The 23,001-nt window shown below is 37.4% G+C and overlaps 2 protein-coding genes and 1 pseudogene across 3 annotated transcripts in view; 1 reads left to right on the top strand and 2 right to left on the bottom strand.

Annotated features, from left to right (window-relative positions):
• The window catches only part of FBXL13 (F-box and leucine rich repeat protein 13), a 210,685-nt gene that overhangs the window by 105,580 nt on the left and 82,104 nt on the right, over positions 1-23,001 (bottom strand). The window contains exons 8-9 of the mRNA XM_019451264.2: positions 19,706-19,801; positions 17,169-17,301 (exon numbers count right to left, since the gene is read on the bottom strand). Coding sequence (XP_019306809.1) covers positions 17,169-17,301; positions 19,706-19,801 — 229 coding nt within the window. The remainder of the gene's footprint in view (positions 1-17,168; positions 17,302-19,705; positions 19,802-23,001) is intronic.
• The window catches only part of LRRC17 (leucine rich repeat containing 17), a 117,321-nt gene that overhangs the window by 29,013 nt on the left and 65,307 nt on the right, over positions 1-23,001 (top strand). Inside the window, exons 3-4 of one of the 2 annotated variants that reach the window (XR_002080479.2) lie at positions 860-1,015; positions 17,487-17,612. Coding sequence is in view for 1 of the 2 variants with exons in the window: in XM_019451262.2 (XP_019306807.1) it covers positions 860-1,015; positions 5,278-5,675 (554 nt within the window). In the remaining variant the exon portion in view is untranslated. Of the gene's footprint in view, positions 1-859; positions 1,016-5,277; positions 6,019-17,486; positions 17,613-23,001 lie in introns of those variants that run through there. The other variant, XM_019451262.2, reaches the window with a different exon arrangement.
• LOC128775822 (U2 spliceosomal RNA) lies at positions 21,683-21,808 on the bottom strand (annotated as a pseudogene).

Below are 23,001 nucleotides of genomic sequence, written 5' to 3'. Positions count from 1 at the left end.
CATCCCCCCAAAATAAATAAACATTAAAATATTTTTTAAAATAACACTATATTTTTTAAAGCATAATTTAAAGAGAAATGTAAATAGAGACAAATTAGGTGAACCTTGATTTCCTATTAACCTGTGAAAGATAACCTGGACTCCTCTTCCAGAGGCTTCTTCTCTAGTAGTAGTAACAGTAATAGTGTTGTTGTTCCTGAGGTGTCTGGGAGTCTAGGAGTGCTGGAATATAAACTAAGTCACAAGGATTCAGGGAATACATGCTGAGGAAGAAGCGGGGGCAGCAGGTCAGGACTACGCTTCCTCAAGTTTTAGCATCCAGGGAAAGGAGCCATAAGATCAAGGTCAAAAGCTTTTTGTTAATTTTTTAAGGGTAGAGAGACCTGAGCACTTTTTGTTAGCAGAAAAAATCGAAGGAGAGGAATGAAATGAAAACACAACCCAGGGGCAGCAGTTAATAGTGAAAATTCCTTCCTTGAGCAGATGGGAAAGGATTGGAAGGGACACACATAGAGTGGTTTGATTGATTTCACTTCCTTTTAGCTTTTTTCCCCTCTAAAGCTTCCCAGGTGCTTCTAATGGACAGCCAGGAGTGAGCCCCACCGCCACGTCTAGGACATTTCTCTGAACAGCTCAGCAAGGAGTGCTATCCATTCCTCTAAGCCTGACGCACCTGGTCCAGGAGGCTTTGTTGGAGTTAGCACATTCTATATCTCATTCATACCAATGTTCTTTAGCTTTAGATGATCCCTTTCCCCTTTAGCTTTAAGAGTTGACCCTTCAACCACAGGTGGAACAGTAACTAAGAAGATGGCATGGGAGGAAACCTCGATAACCAGAATGTTATTAATTTTTCCAGAGCTGAAGAAAGTTCCAAACAACATCCCTCCAGACATTGTTAAACTTGACTTGTCATACAATAAAATCAACCAGCTTCGACCCAAGGAGTTTGAAGATGTTCATGAGCTAAAAAAATTAAACCTCAGCAGCAATGGCATTGAATTCATAGATCCTGGTAAGTTCCACAGAGTAGCCCTTTAAATGGGTGATGAGTATTCTCTGGGGGTTTTTTTCCCCCTTTATGGCAACATGTATGGTAAGTACAATTTAGTTTTGAAAAACCTATATAATGAAAATTTTAAATTAAACATGATGTCTAAATCAGAATTTGTTTGGCACTCAGAAATATTTACCAAAATGTTGCTTTATGAAGGATAAAATACTGTATATTACTAAGCAACAGTTATTCAGTTGGTCCAAATAAGTGTTTTGTAGAATGGATTTAAAAAATAAGAATATGTGGTCAATAATATCTTAAACATGTAGTGACTTTTAAAGGGAAATTCAGATTTGGCATTTTCTTTGCTATTCATGAAGTTCCAATTTGTTTAAAGTAAACTTGAAACAATCTGCTAAGTACCAAGCTCATAAATTCATATAAAATGTGTTCAAGCCAGAGCCAGATGTATTTTATCTAATCCCAGATCCAGATTAATTTTCGTTTCCATCCCTCAAATCTCTTCTCCATTTGCTAATAATAAAGCCTCTGGCGAAAATGAGCATGTTAAGTAAACACACTGGATTTGGAAAGAACTGAGAATTACTGCAATATTGATCAGATTTGGGACATACATAACACATATGCCTTCATAGTGCTGCTTCAATATGAAAACTCCAGTCTATAAAAATGATTATTGATACTATTAATAATATAATGTTAATGTTATAAATGTTTTCAATTCAGTTGTTACTTCTGCTTTGCTTAATGATAATGCCATTAATAGAACAGTAGGATTTTAACATTGTAGAAGTACAAATTGAGAATGAATGTTCTGGAGCTGCAAAGGCATATTTTAGTATTTGTAACATCTTTTAAAATATTGAGAAATCATAATTTAAGGGGTGTCTGGGTGACTCATTCGGTTGAGCATCCAACACTTGATTTTGGCTCAGGTCATGATTCCAGGATTGTGGGATCGAGCCCTGCATCAGGCTCTGCACTGAGCTTGGAGACTGCTTGAGATTATTCTCTCTCCCTCTCTCTGCCTGTTCCCTGCTCACACTTGCATTCTCAAAAAAAAAAAAAAAAGTCATAATTTAAAAATTTCCCAAAGGAACAGCATTATGCTACACTTATACCTTAGCCTGTATAGACTTGGGGGTGTCTTTAAATCATGAGGTCAAAAGTCATTTTCATTTCACAGTGAATAAGAATACAACAAAGACATCCTTCTCCCAAATGAAGTGATCATCATGTTAGTGTGGAGATCAGTGACTGATAGCCAGTCTCCACAAAGCCAGGCCACAGGGTGAAGAATCTGGAGATGGAGACCCTCTCTTGCTGCAAGAGAACCAAAGAATTGCAAGACAAGCATGCCTTGTCACAGGTCCCTGGGCTTTCACGTATCCAGAGTATCAGTGCAATCGAGTTTTAGAGTTATCTCTAAAAGAGACTGAAATGTTTGTTATTCTAATGACCTAAGTTAAATTTATTAAAGTAGTGAGTAATGGTCCAACAATATTTTAATTGTAATGGAACCAGTGTATAAAGAAAACTAGAGTAAAATGAAAAAACAGTGTAGAGACAGATAATAATGCAACGTGGGTTTGTTTTACTTCGAGTGATATTTTTCCCTCATCAACTATGAAGTTCCCATAATTGCAAGGATTCCTTTACCATCCTTGAGATCTCCTGAAGCCTCCTGAACTTGTTTACCCAATGTGTTTTCCTTGCTGACTCACAAGGTGAACTCTTGTTACCAGCAATAGTGTTCTTGTTTTCTCCTTTGTTCAATTCAGTCCCAGGAAGGTATTTTCTACATTAACAAATATGTGTTGAGCACCTGCCAAATGCCAGCCACTTTCTTGGTATGTCTTCTGGAACAACAACAAAAAAATCTCCACACTTCAATAAGTCAAAATAGCCTAAAGAAGTTTCTAAAATAAAAGACCTTCTATATTTCAGGACCTATGAGATGAAACAGTGCCAAAGTAAACTCTGTTAACTACTTATGTTAGCAGGTATACAAATGCAATGAGATTTACTGGGGTCGTTTAATGTTTATTTATTTTGAGAGGGAGCAAGCAGAGGAAAGGCAGAAAGAGAGAGAGGGAGAGAGATAACCCCAAGCAGGTTCCACACTCAAAGCCGATATCAAGAGTTGGGCACTTAACCAACTGAGCCACCTAGTGATTTACTGGTTTTAAAAGGCATGAAATAACAATCTCATAAAATGCCAGACTTTATTGCAAAAGAGAGAAAGAAGACACCCTATTAAGGATTTATCTCCTTTGAGAAACAAATGAAAACCAGCTTTCCCAAATGCCTGAATACATATGGTTTAAGTAAAAACTATAGCACTTTCAAAATAAAATCTAGGAATGTTTTCACATGCTTTCAGTCTAAAGGGCTGACTTGTTTCAAGGAAAGTAAATTGTGAGATCATTGACTTACAGAGTGTTGGCAAATAGGGGGGAAAATGCAGTGTCTTCAAAGCTGTCATTATACTGGCTGACGTTTTGCTCCTCCCCAGCCCCCTGCCCTCTCCTAACACTCCTACCCAGGCTATTGCTTTTGCACCAAAGTAGAAAAAATTCTTTTTAGGGGAAATTATGCATTTTGTCTGAGAACAAATGATATGAAAATGGTTCATGATACTGGTATTAGAGCACATTTCCCAAATCCAAAATATGGACATTATATACCCTAAGTATTTTAAAACAATATTAAGGGGTTCTGGGTGGCTCAGTTGGGTTAAGCATCCAACTCTTGATTTCAGCTCAGGTCATGATCTCTTGGCTATGAGATGGAGCCCCATGTTGGGCTCTGTGCTGGGCGTGGAGCCTACTTAAGACTTTCTCTCTCTCTCTCTCTCTCTCTCTCTCTCTCTCTCTCTCTCTCTCTCTCTCTTCCTCCTTCCCTCCCTCCCTCAAAAATAAATAAATAGACAAACAAAAAACCGTAATGAGAAAATGTTTGAAATAGCAGCAAAATGTTTGAAATCAAAGTTGACCAGTGAATTCTAGGGTTAGTCCACGTCAACTAAAATCTATGTTTAGATTTCCTTTTTACTCCTGGAGGGGGAAAAAGAGTTTTGTTGTCTTATTTCGTGTTACATATTTGATATTTGCTAATTACCCACACTCCAGCAGAATTAAATACATATGGATTCAGAACTGATAGCTACCACAGCTTGCCAAAACACAACCAGATGTTTTCAAAATGTTGATAAAAATTGTTTAGTTTTGGACTCTACAGGAATATCGTTCCCTCCCCCTAAAAAGGGAAAAGCTGCTTCCTAGGCATTTTCAGAGTTTGCTGTTGTCCCAGGGAACTGTCAGATCATCACCATACACATTTTTTCATTTTTTTATGCACTTATGTCTTACATTTGAAATATTTTCCTAATTCATGCCTTTTTTGTGTGGCATCTTTCCAGTGAGTATTTAAAAAATGCACATGAGCCCAGAAACCATTTTTAGAAAGCTAACATAAAAGTGATTTTTCAAATAAAATATTGTAGTCAATTAAATCAAGGGAAGAGCTTTGTGTAAGCAAAAACATACTCCGGAATTTTGCATTGAGACACGTTACCGTTAGGAAAATATAATTAAGACCAAAATCCTCCAACACGGAAATTCTCTCCACAAAGGTAGTTGAGGAAAAAAGAAAACATTTATTATTGAATAAGCATTAAACCAAGATGTGACGCACATCACGGGCAATCTTCTAAGCGACTGCAAAGCTGAAAACGCAATACTTACATGTTTTCAGGGTAAGTAACTCGTCCTCAAGTGAGAGGGCTTGACAGCATTCTTTGTCATACATGGGGCATCTTCACTCTATCTGGTAATTGAGGTGGCCAGTTATGTTAGCTAATTGGCTTTACCCAGAGGAAAACAAATTCCATCTTCGTGACTAAGGAGCAAGGCCCCTACCCTCCCTCAGAAACTGGGAGATAAGGGTACTAGCTCCCCTGACGTTTACATTTCAAAGAGATGGCTCTCAGGTCCTTGAGGAAGACATTCCTGGCTCATAAAGTTGACAGAATCCCTGGTTAGGCTTCTGAAGGATATGTATACATTTCAAAGAGAGGATAAAGTACTTAAAATTACAAGTTTTCTAAAGTAAAGCTCTGAGAAAAAGGAGAGGAGGGAATTTTTTTTTCAACAAGGAGAATTAGGTCTCTCATTTTTGTGTATATGTCCTTATAATACGCCATACAGTTGCATGTAACCCAGCTACTCATTGCGTTAATAACTACTTTCTGTTTCTAGCTGCTTTTTTAGGACTCACACATTTAGAAGAGTTAGATTTATCAAACAACAGTCTACAAAACTTTGACTATGGCGTATTAGAAGACTTGTATTTTTTGAAACTCTTGTGGCTCAGAGATAACCCTTGGAGATGTGACTACAATATCCACTACCTCTACTACTGGTTAAAGCACCACTACAACGTCCACTATAACGGCCTGGAATGCAAGATGCCCGAAGAATACAAAGGGTGGTTTGTGGGAAAATATGTTCGCAGTTACTTTGAAGAATGCCCCAAAGACAAATTACCAGCCTACCCTGAGACATTTGATCAGGATCCGGAAGATGATGAATGGGAGAAGATTCATAGGGATCACACAGCCAAGAAGCAAAGTGTAAGAATCACTATAGTGGGATAACTTAGGAATTGTTTTGGTTGCAACTGTTTTGAGTTTGCTCTACCGGTGTCAGAAAACCATATGTTTACATTTTGATTAACTGTGTTGCCTATTTATGCAGGGTTATCCAGTTACAGGAAGGTTCCCTTAATTATTATTTTTATTGTGAGAAATTCTAGCAACCAAGGGAATACTTCCATCCCGCTTGCCTGCCTGTTTGCAGACCGGCCTTTGGTGACGGTTCCACACTGGTAAACTGCGGGAGTTGGGTCCTAATGATGGCATTGGAATTTCATAACATCCTGTATATATGTTTTTACTGCCTTTTGAAAATAAAATTTTAAAAAAACTTGGTTCATTTTTATATGCCTTGTGAGAGCTGCTTGTACACACCTAAAGATGATCAAAGTGAAAATATATGAGCGCTTAGGAATAATAAAATATCACTCTCCCCTCTGCCCCTCCCACTTTTTTTTCCAGCAATTCAGCTTATACATAGAATAAAATTCCATTTCTGATTCCTGTGCATTCCAAAATGTGATCCTGGCAAACCCAAATTTTCAAGTGCTCTTCACTGATTCTTGCAAAAAACAAAACAAAACAAAAAACTGTCAAGCTAGACCTGAAGGAGAATTGTCACAAACAATAAATAAGAGAATCTGAGAATTATATTGGAGACTGGTCAGAAGATGGGACTCAGAAGAAGTTGTAGATGGTGTGAATCATAAGCAATGAAGAGGTATAAACACTAGTGAATGTGGAAATAGTGCTGATTTTTGAAAGAATTCAGACTGGGGAGCCACCTGCCAGTGGGAAATGCCTGAGCCCTTCCTGCTAAGCTAATATGTCAAGCATAAAGCAAAGGATGAAATTAGAAATCGGGGTCAGGATTTGGGATGAGGTAGAAGCAAACAGGAGGCAGTGATATCAATAGCAACTGAATAAGAAGGCAGTGTCCAGGAGAAGCCTCATGGTATGGGTTTGCAGGTTAGAAATCACTCACCCAGAGAAGCAGATCCACACAAAAAGAGGAAATACCTGGAGACAAACCCCATCAGCTTGTGTTTTGATAGTTAGCTATACTATTACAAAAATAAAATGAAAAGAATATATACATATCCTTTACAATACCACTTTTTTCGGGATAGCTGGCTGGCCCAGTCAGTTGAGCAACTCTTAATCTCAGCTCAGGTCGTGATCTCACAGTTCATGGGTTCGAGCCCACGGTGGGCTCTGCACTGACAGTGCAGAGCCTGCTTGGGATTCGGTCTCTGTCCCTGACCCTGACCCACTCTTTCTCTCCCTCTCTCTCTCTCTCTCTCTCTCTCAAAATAAATAAACTTAAAAAAAATTTTTAAACAACTTTTTCCTTTTTATAGACATTTCCTTTTCACTCTGAGTTGAATACATTTTCATTCTTCTATCAAGGTATTCCTACAAAGTTTAGCAACTGGTCTCATTTGATCCTTGCACAAAAGCATAGAAGATAGTATATGACAAATAGTTTCTTTCATATACAAATAGTATATGACAAATAGTTTCTTAAGCACCTACTAGATGCCATACACTGTGCTAAAAGCTTCACATATTCTATTTCTAATTCTCAACAAGATCCCTCTGAGGGAGGTAATACTATCTGTCTTTTCTAGATGAGGAATCCAAAGCTTGGAGTTTAGGTAGCTTGGATAACGTCACAGAGCTGGCGGGTGACAGAGCCAGCATTCAGGTCCATCTAAGCCCTGGCTGCCGGGCAGGTGTGCAGAGCACTCTCACAGTCACTGTTGGCCACGGCTGCCTCACATCAGAACCTGCAGAATCAGACCCCAGAAGAGGAATAGGTACCAGGAAAGTTAAGCCTTTTTGTCCAGAAACACCCACGAGGGCAGCTGACAGGAGAGAGTCTTTGGCCCAAGTCATTTAGTACACATCAGAAACCAAGAGAATGGGATGCTGGAAGAATTGCTGGAGCTAATGGTTCAGGGAAGGACCCTAGATTATGAGGTTCTAACCACACTGCCCATTTTACCAGTGGTTGGAATTAGGGGGAGAGACTTATGCATACTTGGGTCTCAATGCAAATCTTCACCTTACTGTTCAATCTGTTACCAGAGTGTGAACGTTCATGAACACTCAGAATAGTAAGGACACAAGACCTGAAACAGCCAAGATGTGACGGTGGAAAAAGCCTGAGTGGGACCTCAGTAGGAGACCAAGTCAAGTGGTAGGGACACAAGGGTTCTGGGAGGAAGAAAAAAAAAGAGATTAAATCCAATTCAGAGAAAGGACCCAAGTTACTCTCTGGTTCAATTTTTGGAGGCTAGTTGGTGATTTGATTGGTTGATTTTTATCTACAGTGTCACCCTCCAGGTCTAATTGGAAATAAAGCGCTAGCAATGCATAGAAATTGATCCAGACCATCCAAAAGTAAGTTAGAGTTGTTAGTATCTCCCAGGACTGAAACTGAAGTACATTTTTGAAAGCTTAGGATTTGCCCCTTCTCTGTATCAGAGTTTATACTTTTCAGGGAAGTAATAGTTGATCAATGATGGAATGAACAATTAGGTACATCCCCTTCTGCCAATTTCTTGATAGTTTAATAACTTGCCTTTGAAACTGCCTTCTGTTCAATAGATGATGAGGGTCAGGAGATTTTAAAAAAATAAGTATATTTTGTGGCAGTCAAAAATATAATAATCCTGAGAACTACATATTTGAACATACATGTTTAAATGTCACTTGACTATTTATCCAAATGTTACTTGAGTATTTGGATAAATACTCAAGTTTTGTTTTGTTTTGTTTGTTTTAACTTTCCTGCTAGTCCTGAAATTCCCTAATTTTTCTGAAGTAAGATTCACTTCAAGCTGAGGTCTCTTGAGTCCTAAGTCTGAGTCAGCTCAGACCTACTGCCTGGTTATTTGGGAAAGATATTTAACATTAACCAGTTCAGAGTTTTCATTTACTAATCATTCATCCTCTGGAGCTTTATGCCCTATGTCAACTAACACCTGTTTCTGAAAAATCTGTTTCTCCTGCTCTGGCAAATAGAAGCAATTCAGTACTAAGAATCTACTTGCCTAAATTCTATGAGACATCGAGGCTCCTTTCTTCAGGAGGTGTGGGGTATTGGTGTGTACAGGAAGATGTCATATGTGACTAACAAATCCGTATCAATGCTAGAATGAATAAGAACAACACGAACGTGGCAGGCAGACTGGAAAATTACTTCATAATCCTGTTCAAAAAAATGTCAATATTGTATCTCATAAATTCTAGAAGCATAAAAATGCAACTCCAAGGGTATCCACAAGTCAAAGCTTCTTCCAGACTGCTCTAATCTTGCGGTCATTGAGTGAGTGGAGAAAAATTAGGGATGGCTCCTCATCCCTAATATATCTGTTTTACTCCAGCACAACAACACAACTGCTGAACTTAAAAATCACTTGTGGGGGCGCCTGGGTGGCTCAGTTGGTTAAGTGTCCGACTTCGGCTCAGGTCATGATCTGGAGGGTTCATGAGTTCAAGCCCCACGTCGGGCTCTGTGCTGACCGCTCAGAGCCTGGAGCCTGCTTCAGATTCTGTGTCTCCCTCTCTCTCTGCCCCTCCCCTGCTAGTGTTGTGTCTCTCTCTGTCTCAAAAATAAATAAACACTAAAAAAAACAATCACTTGTGTACCCTTGCCAAACATTTGCTAAAGTGTTTTAGCATATACTCTGCACACTTGATTGTCACAATATTAAAGCAAGCATTTTCTCCCCTGCCTTCATCTGCCTTTTAAACATTTTAAGATAACAATTTAAAGCTAATTTTATTATAGAGTTTTTGCAGACCAGGATTTTGTACAACTCTTGTGGCCATTCAGCCAAACAGCTCAAATAATCAGCCAGTATTTATCTTCAGTGTAACAGTCAGAAAGTCAAACTTCTTGCCAAAAATGTGTGTAATTCTAGACACACCAACAGACTAACCTTAGCTGGGGGGAAAAATTGAAAAGCTGAAACATCTCTGAGGTTGGGTTTTATTTAATCTTTGATACACTCGAGGTAGCTGGAATTAAAACTGATTTTATTAAGTAATCCTTAGCAAATTGAAAATATCACAAAGATGAGATAAGCATTACATTTACTTCCTTAGAAAATTAAGGTCTACTCAGGCTTTCATGTTTAATTTTTTCCATGATAAAGGCATTTTTACCAAGAATTACACTTCTAGATAAATACTAAATTAAAAAAAAAATTTTAAGTTTATTTCTTTATTTTGGGAGTGAGCAAGCATGAGCTGGGGAGGGACGGAGAGACAGGGAGAATCAGAAGCAGGCTCTGCGCACTGCCAGCACAGAACCCAATGTGGGGCTTTATCTCACAAAAAGTGAGATCATGACCTGAGCCAAAATCAAGAGTCTGCCACTTAACTGACTGAGCCACTCAGGTGCCTTAATACTAAATTTTTTTCTAATTTTTTTTTTTACATTTATTTATTTTTGAGAGACAGAGCACAAGTTGGGGAGGGACACACACACAGAGAGAGAGAAAGAGAGAGAGAGAGAGAGAGAGAGAATCCAAAGCAGGCTCCAGGTTTCGAGCTGTCAGCACAGAGCCTGTTGTGGGGCTCAAACTCACAAACTGTGAGATCATGACCTGAGCTGAAGTCAGATGCTTAACTGACTGAGCCACCCAGGCACCCCTTAGTACTAAATATTTTTAAGTAGACAACAAAATATCAAAAAACTTAAGACAGGGGGCCCAGGGTGGCTCAGTCAGTTAGGCATCTCTTGATTTCAGCTCAGGTCATGATCTCACTTTTCATGAGATCGAGCTTCACATTGCCTCTGTGCTGACAGCACGGAGGCTGCTTGGGATTCTCTCTCTCTCTGCCCCTCCCCTACTCACTTGCTCTCCCTCTCTCTCTCTCTTTCTCTCTCTCTCTTTGTCTCTCTCTCTTTCTCTCTCAAATAAACTAACTTAAAAAAAAAACCCTTAAGACAATATTTTTGGCTCTCTTAGACCTCAGATAAAATATAAACTAAGGTCCACGTATCTATATATATGATACAATAAATGAAATACATATGACATATAGAAGACATTGTTATCTGATGTAATGAACATATGCCCATTGTACAGTATAGAATTTTCATTTTTTGGCCCTCTCTGTATTTTCCACACAAGTTGCAATTTCATGTTGCCCATTTCATCTCCATCCCAAACTTCCCAGTGGACTTTGTGCATAGGCATCAGGAAAAGTGTTTATGTGGAAACATGTTAAAAAAAAATCCAGGGAAGATTATAGCCATATATGCCAACATTTTAAAAGAATATAAACCTCAAATCAATAAGCTTAACCTTCCACCTTAAGAAACTAAAAAAGAAGAGCAAGCAAAACCCAATGCAAGCAGGATAATAAAGATGGGAGCGGGGATAAAATAGAAAATAGAAAACCAATAGAATCAATAAAAATCAAAGTTGATGTTTAAAAATCATGTTCATAGCAGCATTATTTCACAATAGCCAAAAAGTGGAAGGAACTTGTGTCTACTGATGGATGAGTAGATAAACAAAATGTGGTTAAGAACATCTAATGGAGTATTTTTCTTTCTTTTTTTTTTAATATGAAATTTATTGTGAAATTGGTTTCCATACAACACCCAGTGCTCATCCCAACAGGTGCCTTCCTCAATACCCATCACCCACCCTCCATTCCCTCCCACCCCCCATAAACCCTCAGTTCGTTCTCAGTTTTTAGGAGTCTCTTATGTTTTGGCTCCCTCCCTCTCTAACCATTTTTTTTCCTTCCCCTCCCCCATGGTCTTCTGTTAAGTTTCTCAGGATCCACATAGGAGTGAAAACATGGAATCTGTCCTTCTCTATATGACTTATTTCACTTAGCATAACACTCTCCAGTTCCATCCACGTTGCTACAAGAGGCCATATTTCATTCTTTCTCATTGCCATGTAGTATTCCATTGTGTATATAAACCACAATTTCTTTATTCATCAGTTGATGGACATTTAGGCTCTTTCCATAATTTGGCTATTGTTGAGAGTGCTGCTATAAACATTGGGGTACAAGTGCCCCTATGCATCAGTACTCCTGTATCCCTTGGATAAATTCCTAGCAGTGCTATTGCTGGGTCATAGGGTAGGTCTATTTTTAATTTTTTGAGGAACCTCCACACTGTTTTCCAGAGCGGTTGCACCAGTTTGCATTCCCGCCAACAGTGCAAGAGGGTTTCCGTTTCTCCACATCCTCTCCAGCATCTATAGTCTCCTGTTTTGTTCATTTTGGCCACTCTGACTGGCATGAGGTGATATCTGAGTGTGGTTTTGATTTGTATTTCCCTGATGAGGAGCGACGTTGAGCATCTTTTCATGTGCCTGTTGGCCATCCGGATGTCTTCTTTAGAGAAGTGTCTATTCATGTTTTCTGCCCATTTCTTCACTGGATTATTTGTTTTTTGGGTGTGGAGTTTGGTGAGCTCTTTATAGATTTTGGATACCAGCCCTTTGTCCGATATGTCATTTGCAAATATCTTTTCCCATTCCGTTGGTTGCCTTTTAGTTTTGTTGATTGTTTTCTTTGCAGTGCAGAAGCTTTTTATCTTCATGAGGTTCCAATAGTTCATTTTGCTTTAATTCCCTTTCCTTTGATGTCTCAAGTAAGAAATTGCTGCGGCTGAGGTCAGAGAGGTTTTTCCCTGTTTTCTCCTCTAGGGTTTTGATGGTTTCCTGTCTCACATTCAGGTCCTTTATCCTAATGGAGTATTTTTCACTCTTAAAAAAGAGAGAGATTCAGATATGAGCCTCCACATGGGTGAAACTTGCAGACATGATGCTAAGTGAAAGAAACCAGGCTCAAAAGAGCAGATATTATATGATTCTACTTATATGAGGTAGCCAAATCCATAGAGAAATAAAGTATAATGGTGCTTGCCATGGGTTGGTAGTAGGGAGAAATGGGGAGTTCATATTTCATGGTTCAGAATTTCAGTTTTGCAACTGAAAAAAAAAACTTGGAAAAGTTCGGGAGGTGGATGGTGATGATGGTTCCACAACAATATGAAGGCACAGAACTGTACACTTAAAATGGTTAAAATGGCAACTTTCATGTTAAGTATATTTTTCTACAACAAAAAAAGAACTAAAAGTTGGTTATTTGAAATGATCAACAAAATTAACAAACCTGTAGCTAGACTGACCAAGAAAAACAAGAGGGAAGATGAAAATTTCTAAAATTGCAAATGAAAATGATGCATTACTGCTTACTTCAAGGTATAAAAAGGATTATAAGAGAATTCTATGCACAATTATGCCTCAACAGATTGGTTTACCTACATGGAATTGGCAAATTCCTAGGAACACACAAGCTATCAAACTTGACTCAGGAAGAAACACAAAATCTGAATACATCTCTAACAAATAGGTATATTAAATCAGCAATCAAAACACCTCCAACAAAGAAAAACCTAGGGCCAGATGGCTTCAGTGGCAAATTCCACCAAACATTTAAAGAAAAATTAACACCAATCCTTCTCAAACTCTTCGAAGATGTGGAAAAGGAGAAAATAGCTCCTAACTCATTCTGCGAAGCCAGTATTACCCCGATAACAAAGCCAGGCAAAGACGTCACAAGAAAGGGAAACTATAGGCCAGTATTCCTTTTAAATATAGATGTGAAAATCCTCAACAAAGTATTAGCAAAGAAAATACAGCAGCATGGTGAAAGGATTATACACCATGAATAAGTGAGATTGGTCCCAGGAAAGTGAAGGTGGTTCAACATATAAAAATCAATCAATGTGATAGCAACATATTAATAGAATGAAGAAAAAATCTCGGTGAAAAACCATTTGACAAAACTCAACACCCTTTTATGATTAAAAAAAAAAAAGACTTGGAATGAAAGCTTCCAGAGATATGTGCCCTGCCATTTGTCAGAAACTCACCCCAGTGTTCAACCACCATTGCCAACATGAAAATCTTAGGTCAAACCAAAACATTAAATGTTGCCATCTCGAGTCCATTTTCTTCCTTCAAAAAAGAGATGTATTTAATAGTACATTTTTCTGGGGACAGAGAGTGAGTTTGGGTGGCTAGCACATTTTTTAAGTTTTATTTAAATTCCGGTTAACATACAGCATGATATTAGATTCAGGTGTATAATACAGTGATTCAACAATTCCACGCAATGCCCAGTGCTCATCACAACAAGTGCACTCCTTAATTCCCATCACCTGTTTAACACAATCCCTCCACTTACCTCCCCTCTGGTAACCATCAGTTTGTTCTCTATAGTTTAGAGTCTATTCTTAGTGTACCTCTTTCTTTCTTTCTTTTTTTTTTTTCTTTGCTTGTTTTGTTTCTTGAATTTCACATGAGTGAAATCATAAGGTATTTATCTTTCTGTGACTTCTTTCACTTAGCATAGTACTCTCTGGTTCCAACCATGTCGTTGCAAATGGAAAGATTTCATTCTCTTTTATGGTTGAGTAAAATTCCATTGTATACATACTACTTCTTTGTCCATTCATCAGTCGATGGACACTTAGGTTTTTCCATAATTTGGCTATTGTAGATAATGCTATAAACTGGATGGCTAGCACATTAAGGCTTACAATTATTTTAACTCTTTATTACTAATAAAGTAATAAATTCATTCAAGATAGCAGACTAAGCCCATATTTCAGCTTTCCTCTCCTACCCAAATTCTGAGAAATGATTTTTTTTTCAAAAATCTGTAATATCTCTGGAAAACAAAACAGGAATGGTATTGGTGGATCAGAAATTAATAGTTCCTAAAATTCCAAAGGCAGACATGACCAGACTGAATGAGGAACAAACAGAACATGGCTGCTGTAAAAAAAGGAACAGCATTATATCTCTATAAAGAGTGTATCCCAGAAATAAAAGATATAATAATAACACTATTCTCATTAAAAACATGAAAAAAGGAGTCAAGAATAAGACAATATGGCTCCATATCCCTGCTACTGGGAGAAAAAAAAAAGGAGAAATAAAAGATATAAGACTAGGAATGAATGGAAATAAATGATCTGCCTGTAAAACCCAAAAGAATCAACTGACAAACTGTTAAAACCAAGAAGACACTTTAATATGTAATCAAATACAATAACATAAAAACTATAGCTTTTTTCAGTATCAGCAACCAGTCAGAATTATCCCATTTGGTATATTTTATTTATTTTTCTATTTAAAATAATCTATATTTATTATTTTTCTATTTAAAAAAAATTACAGATACACTTGAAACTCTTTGTGAACCTTTTCCCCATTTCATTCAACTCTGTCCACCTCAAGAGATAACCACTATCTTGCATTTGGAGTTTTCCTTCCCATGCATGCTTTTTACATTTTCCTTAAATATGTATTATTGAAATTATTTCAAAAGGTAAAGTATATATTATTTTGCACATTGAAAACTTGTATGCAAATGGTATTAGATTATCTATGTCATTCTGCAACTTGCTTTCCCTCATATATCTCTAGACTCATGTTGAGTATGTTGGTATTTACATGTTTATGGCTTTCTTTCTCATTATCTGAAATCAGTATGAATGTACACTTTTCTAAATATGTTTTTTCTCTCATTTCCAGAAATATATAAGGAAGCTGAAATGCACCTTAAAAAACAAATGGGTTGGGGTGCCTGAGTGGCTTAGTCATTGAGTGTCTGACTCTTGTTTTCAACTCAGGTCATAACCTCATGGTTTGTGGGTTCATGCCATTAGCACAGAGTTTGCTGGGTATTCTCTCTCTCTTTCTGTCTGCCCCTCCCCCACTCACATACTCTCTCTCTTTCAAAATAAATAAATATATATGTTAATGCAATGGACTGAATGTGCCCCTTGGCCAAATTCACATGTTGAAATCCTAGCCCCCTGTGTGATGGTATTAGGAGGTAGGGCCTTCAGGACATAATTAGGGTAGAGCTTTCATGAATAGGATTAGTGCTTTTATACAAGGAACCCCAGAGATCTCTCTCTCTCTCCTTCTCTCTGCCATGTGAGGACACAAAAAGATGACAACCATCTATGACCTAGAAGAGGGTCTCTCTAGACCTGATCTTGGACATCCAGCTTCCAGACTGTGGGAAATAAGTTTCTGGTGTCTACGAGACTTTATTATGACAGCTCAAACTGACTAAGGCAATTAAATACACATGTCACAGTGAAAGTACAAAGCAGCTGGGAGAAAATTGGAAATAACCTCAATATCCATCAAGAGGAAGAAAGTTAAATTATGCTACATCCACAGTATGGAAAATGAGTTTAACGATTTAAAAATAATTTAGTAGTTCTTTTTTTTTTTTTTTTTAATTTTTTTTTTCAACGTTTTTTATTTATTTTTGGGACAGAGAGAGACAGAGCATGAATGGGGGAGGGGCAGAGAGAGAGGGAGACACAGAATCGGAAACAGGCTCCAGGCTCCGAGCCATCAGCCCAGAGCCTGACGCGGGGCTCGAACTCACAGACCGCGAGATCGTGACCTGGCTGAAGTCGGACGCTTAACCGACTGCGCCACCCAGGGGCCCCAAAAATAATTTAGTAGTTCTATATAGACTGACATGGAACAATATGATCCATTGCATATTAAAATTTTTAATTGTGTATTTTTAATCACATATATGTAAATGTATTTTAGAAAAACAGAAAACTAGGGGTGCCTAGGTGGTTCAGTTGGTTAAGCACCCAACTTCAGCTCAGGATATGATCTTGTGGTTTGTGGGTCCACATTGGGCTCTGTGCTTGCAGCTGGGAGCCTGGAGCCTGCTTCAGATTCTGTGCCCCGTCTCTCTCTGCCCCTCCCCCACTTGTGCTCTGTCTCTCTCAAAAATAAAATAAAAACATTTTAAACAATTTAAAAAAAGAACAGAAAACTAATACCATTGAATACCTTTGAGTAAGTTAATGGGTTTGAGGGAGATACAGGAAGGTTTTTTGCTTTTTACTGTCTATTGTTAGAATTTTTAAATTGATAATATATTCTTATATTGTATTTTTTTTTAGTAGATGAATTGAAGATACATAGATAGACAAATGCTAGACCAAAAAAAAGTGGTCAGTAAGAATGGACAAAGGACCAGAGCACCTGGGTCTCTCAGTCAGTTAAGTGTCTGACTCTTGGTTTCAGTTCAGGTCATGATTTCATTATTTTGTGAGTTCGAGCCCCATGTTGGGCTCTTGTGCTGGCAGCATGGAGCCTGCTTGAGATTCTCTCTCTCCCTCTCTCTCTCTCTCTGCTCCTACCCTGCTCACATTGCCTCCATCTCTCTCAAAATAAATAAACTTAAAAAAATAAGAATGGACAAAGGACCAACTCCCAGATCATACAATCCATTAAGAGTTGACTATATTATAAGCATTTTAAATGTTTTTAATTGGCATTCTTATGGCCTAAGACCATAACTGAAGTGTCCATTTTATTTTATATTTTTCTTTATATTTGTTTAATTAAAAAACATAAAAGCAAGACAAAGAGTTGTAATGAACATACTCACTGACAGATCTCAAGGTTTTCAAGCGGAGAATACAACCACGAAAATTCAAACGCAGCACGTTTAGACGCCACCTTTGCAAAGTAGACACTATATATTTATCTGTGATGATGTTTTTTACTGTGGAAAAATCAATCTAAAAAGGATAAACAAAAGACGTTAAGAAGTGAGAAATATCTTTTGCATGTAAAAATTTTTAATATTTTTAAAGCACCAAGCAACATTTCTTCACCACATCTCTCATTTTTTCATTTCTTTGTTTTCATGGTCATTCTGGAGTTTAATTACAAACACATTTTTTTTGTTCATGGTCATTCCCAGGTTTAATTGCAAACAGATTCCAAATGTCCAGTCCAGGTCGACAGCTGGGAGGACAAGAGTCTCACATCTACCCCACAACAGAGTTGATTGTCTTGGAGTGACCTGGATAGCCCCCCATCACCCCAGGTGAGCCCCAAGCCTGCTTCAGTGTCAATGAACTCATCCTGGGTTCATTATTAATATATGCCTGCTTCTTTATTCATGAGCACAGACTATGTGTTAAGTTCTTGACTATGGAAAAGACAATTCAGAGCGAGAGATTTATAGTGGCCTTTTCATAACTCATAATTTGGAGGAGGGAGGTCTGGAGAGAAGGAAAGAGGACTGACTGTACCTGGCTGGTTGCATGTAAAATTGAAGAGCACAGAGGTTTATGTGAGTGCTGAGTGATAAGGGCTGGTTGACAATAACATTGATATCATAGTATTAATAATGTCTTTCAGCTACAAGATTAAGTTTATGAACTTCCAATTTCTCACTGCCTTCTGAACACAGCTATTCTTTGTGCTAAAATGTTTGTTTTAGCTGTGCCACATTTGAGCACTCCAAAATGAAGGCAAAACTAATAGAAGATGAAGGCAAACGTAGAATTGCGGAAAGAGAAATGTGCTGAACATAAAGCCTTCCTACCCAGGCTTTGTTCTTCACTGACATGTGCTCAGATTTTCTCTGACTTAACCTATTGAGAAGTGCTAGTTTTTTCTGCCAGGGCAGAAATGCTTTTTCTGCCAGGCTTCTGCAGGATTTGTCCTGATCTTAATGTCATATATATTCTTTCTCTTTCCAATCATTTGGATTCTTTTTTTTTTTCTTTCCTAATTCTTTACAGGTTTTCCAAAGAAAAAAGTAACATTCCCCAATCTGTCACATAAGAAAGAGATTTATTACTTTAAACCATTGATTCTCAAAGTATGGTCCTGGGACCAACAGCATCAGCATCACCCTTGAACTTGGAAATACTAATTCTCAAGCCCCACCCCAGACCTACTGAGTTAGAGACTCTGGGTTGGCAACCAGCAATCTGTTTTAACAATCCCTTCAGATAATTCTGATGCATTCTGAAGTTTGAGCATCACTGCCTTAAACTAAAAATAAACCTAAGGCAGGAATATTAAATTTGGTAGCTAAGATGGATTAGCCGAGACAGAAGCACATTTTCTTCTTGCCATTGTTGCACAAGGTGAGAGTGGAAGCCAAGTGAAGCCAAGAATGGAATGTCAAGAGGTTGACTTGATTTATGAGTGGTACCTGTCAGCCCCTCTTAGTTTCTTCGTTTAAGGTTTAGAATTTATGTGGAATGGTTCCAGCCACCTATTCATAGGTCGGTCTGAGCACATGATGTTATAAGTCTTCTGATCACTAGCAGTTAAGGAGGGGTGGTAAAGTCATCTACTAACTGGACATTAGGTGACAGGGAAGATGTTGCCACCATAACACTAGTTGACAGCATAAATTATTACAGAGATTAAAGTATCATCCAAGGAAAAGAAAGAAGTCAGCAGGGGCAATTTATGCTTATTTTTTGTTGTTGGCTGAGACCCCTCCCCAGTGTCTCATTGGAATAAGAAACACAAGCATGTTCTAGGTTACAAGAATAGTATAAAAATAGTACAATGACAAGGATAGTATAGAGGTACCTGCCTAGAAGTCTATATTAGAAAACGCCTGAGTGTATATGTGTCTGTGTGCATGCAAACACACTAAGAATATCAAACAAGTTTTGTTTACATGTCGTATATTTTAGCCCTATTTCTTGTTAGTTTTTTTTCCACTTTACTCTATATTTTGTGCTATTTTGTTATGTTTTTTAAACCAATAATAGGGGCTGATATTTATTGAGTGCTGCCTACATGCCAGGCTTTATAGGAAGCACTTCACTTGCATTTCCTCAACTTATCTCTGCAGCATCCTGAGTGAGGCAATGTTAAGTCTAATGCAGATCTAACGGAGCTTTGTTTCAATTTAAAAATAATATTTGATTTATATCTACCATTCAAATTAGAAAATACTTATAGTCTATCTCTTAAAATAACATTATTATCTTTCTGTCTTTTCCTTTGGACTTGTGCCTGGGCAGAAGAGAAACAAATGCACCTACTGTTTGTGGCCCTGTGGGGGGAGCAGGGGAAAAAGTAGTCCCTAGTACAGTTGGCTTTTGTGGGGATCGGTTCTCCTTTAAGAACTAGGATCAAGTCATAGTTCAGGTAGTGTCTACTTACACCATTCCACAACGAGCTTGCTTGTGTCATCAACATCCAGGAGTGACAAACGTGACTACATATTATTTTATCTTTTAAGCTGAGGTAGAAGAAAATCTAAACACAAAGAAGAGAAATACACAATTTTGAAAACTGTGTGAATTTGGATATAACTCTTCCACTTACCTTTTGTTGGTGTTGTTAATCATGATAATATAATTCATATTGTAGTAGCAGGGGTTTAAGTGCTGGAATTTTATCTGATGATAGGAATTTTATCTAAAGCACTGGAACTTATCTGATGATGCCTTTGATATAATGTGATCTTTACAATTGATAGTCACAGAAGGATAGGGAAGAAGACATGCAGATTTATTTTCTGAATGACAGTGGCTTTCTGCTACAAAATGAGTGATTTTTCTAAATAGATGGTACGTAGAAGATGGTACATAGAAGACATTCAATGATTGCTTGCTGAACTCAACTGGATTCTTTTTAAAGTTAAAGAATTCCTAGGAAGGGCACCCGAGTGGATCCAGGGTGGCTCAGTCGGTTAAGCGGCAGACTTTGGCTCAGGTCATGACCTCATGGTTAGTGAGTTTGAGACCCACGCTGGGCTCTGTGCTGACAGCTCAGAGCCTGGAGCGGGCTTCAGATTCTGTGTCTCCCTCTCTCTCTCTGCCCCTCCCTTGCTCATGCTCTGTCTCTCCCTCTCTCTCAAAAATAAATTTTGAAAAACATTAAAAAAAAAAAAGAATCCTAGGAAAGATCAATAAACCCATCTTGCCTTCTGTTTCTGGAATAACAGTAGACTAGAAAATCTGCAAGTCCTCTTGACACAAAATATAAGTAAATGATAAAACAAACCTTTTAAAAAATATTTCTTTAAATATTTTTTTAAATGCCAGCTTCATTCAGCTATAACTGACATATAACATTCAAGATATTTTAAGTACACATTGTGGTGATTTGAGGTACATATACATAGTGAAAGGATCCCCCTCCCGCAGACAGTTAATTAACATATCCATCACCTCACATATTTATCTTTTTTCTTTTTGATGATAACATTTAAGTTTTACTCTCTTAGCAAATTTCAATTATACAACACAGTGTTATCAATTAAAATCACCATGTTTTATGTCAGATCCTCAGACCTTATACATCTTATAGCTGAAAGTTGTAGCCTCTGACAACCACTTTTCTACTCTCTAAAACAAACATTTTTTTTTTAACATACCTGGGTTTTTAAGAAAGTAAAGAAAATATCCAGGCCCAAAGTCTTTGTAAACCCAGACTCATAAGAAGGTGTTCAGTATAGTTGCTCTACATAAGGGAGCAGTGGAGATGGTTGCTGCTTTGCATAATAAATAGATTCAGATTTTACTGGTCATGCAGGGACAGAAAAAGTTACCAAGCTTGTACAAAGCTGGGAGTCCTAACTGAGTCAGAGAGATTAAGAGGAACAGACAGAGTCAGAAAAGAGGAAAAAGAGAGAGAAATCCAGCATTATTAAACAGACAGGATTAAACAACAACAACAACTACCTATTTGGTGAGGAAAAAACTAAGGTAACTAGCCTGGGATTAAAAACAAACAAACAAACAAAAAAAAACCCAGAGATTTTAAAACCAAATACTAGATATATGGATTGGAATTTTATTATTTGTGGGGTCCAGTTTATTACCTTTGTAATTGGATTTGATACATTAACATACAAAGAGCCGCGAACTTGGTGGTAACTCTGGGATATTTGGCAGAAATAAATACCATTTCTATGAAGAGACACATCTTCAAACCATGCCTTTTAGGATTCCTACAGATTAATCCCCCCCAAAGATGAGCTTTCAATAGAAATTACAAAACGTATGAGGGAAAAAAATGGAGTTTGCCTACAATAGACCCTTCACAAAAGAACTTCCAAAGGACAATGGAATCAGAAGAAAGGAGTGAGATGGAAATAGTAATGATGGGCAAAGAAACTAAGTATGAAAATAAAACCATTAACCTTAAAAATCATGTAATGGTCATGACTAATATGGGATACAAAAACAAGGTGGAATAAAAACACTAGATAGTACTAATATTCTACACTTGATCTTAGCCAAAAGGCCGAGAAGCGATGATAGTACTAATATTCTAAGATTGAAGAGAGAGTAACCAGAGTTTAAGTGTTTTAAATTGTAGTGATTATGAGAAAGAAAGTATGGGTCATAATTTACTTTAGGCTTTATTAAGGTAAATTCACATGTTAAAAATATTTCAGAGAAACCACTGATATAGTAGAAATAGAATGCATATCTTTTAAAGCATGAAAATGGGAAAAAGGGGATAGATTTTTTAAATTAAAAAAAAAAAGGCAGGAAAGGAGAAACGAAGCATACAAAAAAGAGGATAATAGTATAGTAGTAGAAGAGAAATATTAATCCAGTTATATCTAGTAACAATAAATTTTTAAAAATCCATTAGTTAGAAAACAAATATTCCTAATGATATTTTTGCTTAAATGTTTTCCCTCTGATACTACCAGAGCTATAAACTTTCATCATTTTGTGTTCATCTTGTTCAGAGTTGTATTTTAGATAGATTTTTTTAATATTAGATAATATTTATTCCCATTGTAATGAAGAGAAAACTGAGGGTGAAAGACTGTAAGAACCCCTCTATATGACATGTAGACTGATGTGACAGAGCAGGAATTCAGGTCTATTTTTTTTAATTAATTTGTTTTTTTGATTGAAGTATAGTTGGCACACAATGATACATTAGTTTCAGGTGTTCAATGGCAATTTGACAACTCTATACATTATGCTGTGCTCACCACAAGTGTAGCTACCATCTGTCACCATGTACGCTATTACAATACCAGTGACTATATTTTCTATCCTGTACCTTTCATTCCTGTCACTTACTCATTCCGTAACTGGAAGCCGATACTTCCCACTCCCCTTCATCCATTTTGCCCATTCTCCCATGCCCTCCCCTCTGTCAACCATCAGTGTTCTGTATTTATGAGCAAGTTTCTGCCTTTTGTTTGTTTTGTTGTTTAGATTCTACATTTAAGTGAAATTATATGGTATTTGTCTTTCTCTGTATTACTTCTTTCTCTTAGCATAATACCCTCTAGGTCAATCTACGTTGTCCCACATGGCAAGATCTCATTCTTTTTTATGACCAAATAATATTCCATTGTTTATATATACCACATCTTCTTTATCCCTTCATCTATCAGTAACATGTAGGTTGCTTCCATATCTTTGCTATTGTAAATAATACTGCAGTAAGTATAGGGGTTCATATATATTTTTGAATTAGTT

The sequence above is a fragment of the Panthera pardus genome, unplaced genomic scaffold, assembly GCF_024362965.1.
Source record: "Panthera pardus isolate Hobbes unplaced genomic scaffold, ASM2436296v1 HiC_scaffold_8, whole genome shotgun sequence".
Lineage (NCBI taxonomy): Eukaryota > Metazoa > Chordata > Mammalia > Carnivora > Felidae > Panthera > Panthera pardus.
The sequence above is the reverse complement of the archived record's forward strand: the minus strand, read 5'-3'. Positions and strand labels throughout refer to the sequence as shown.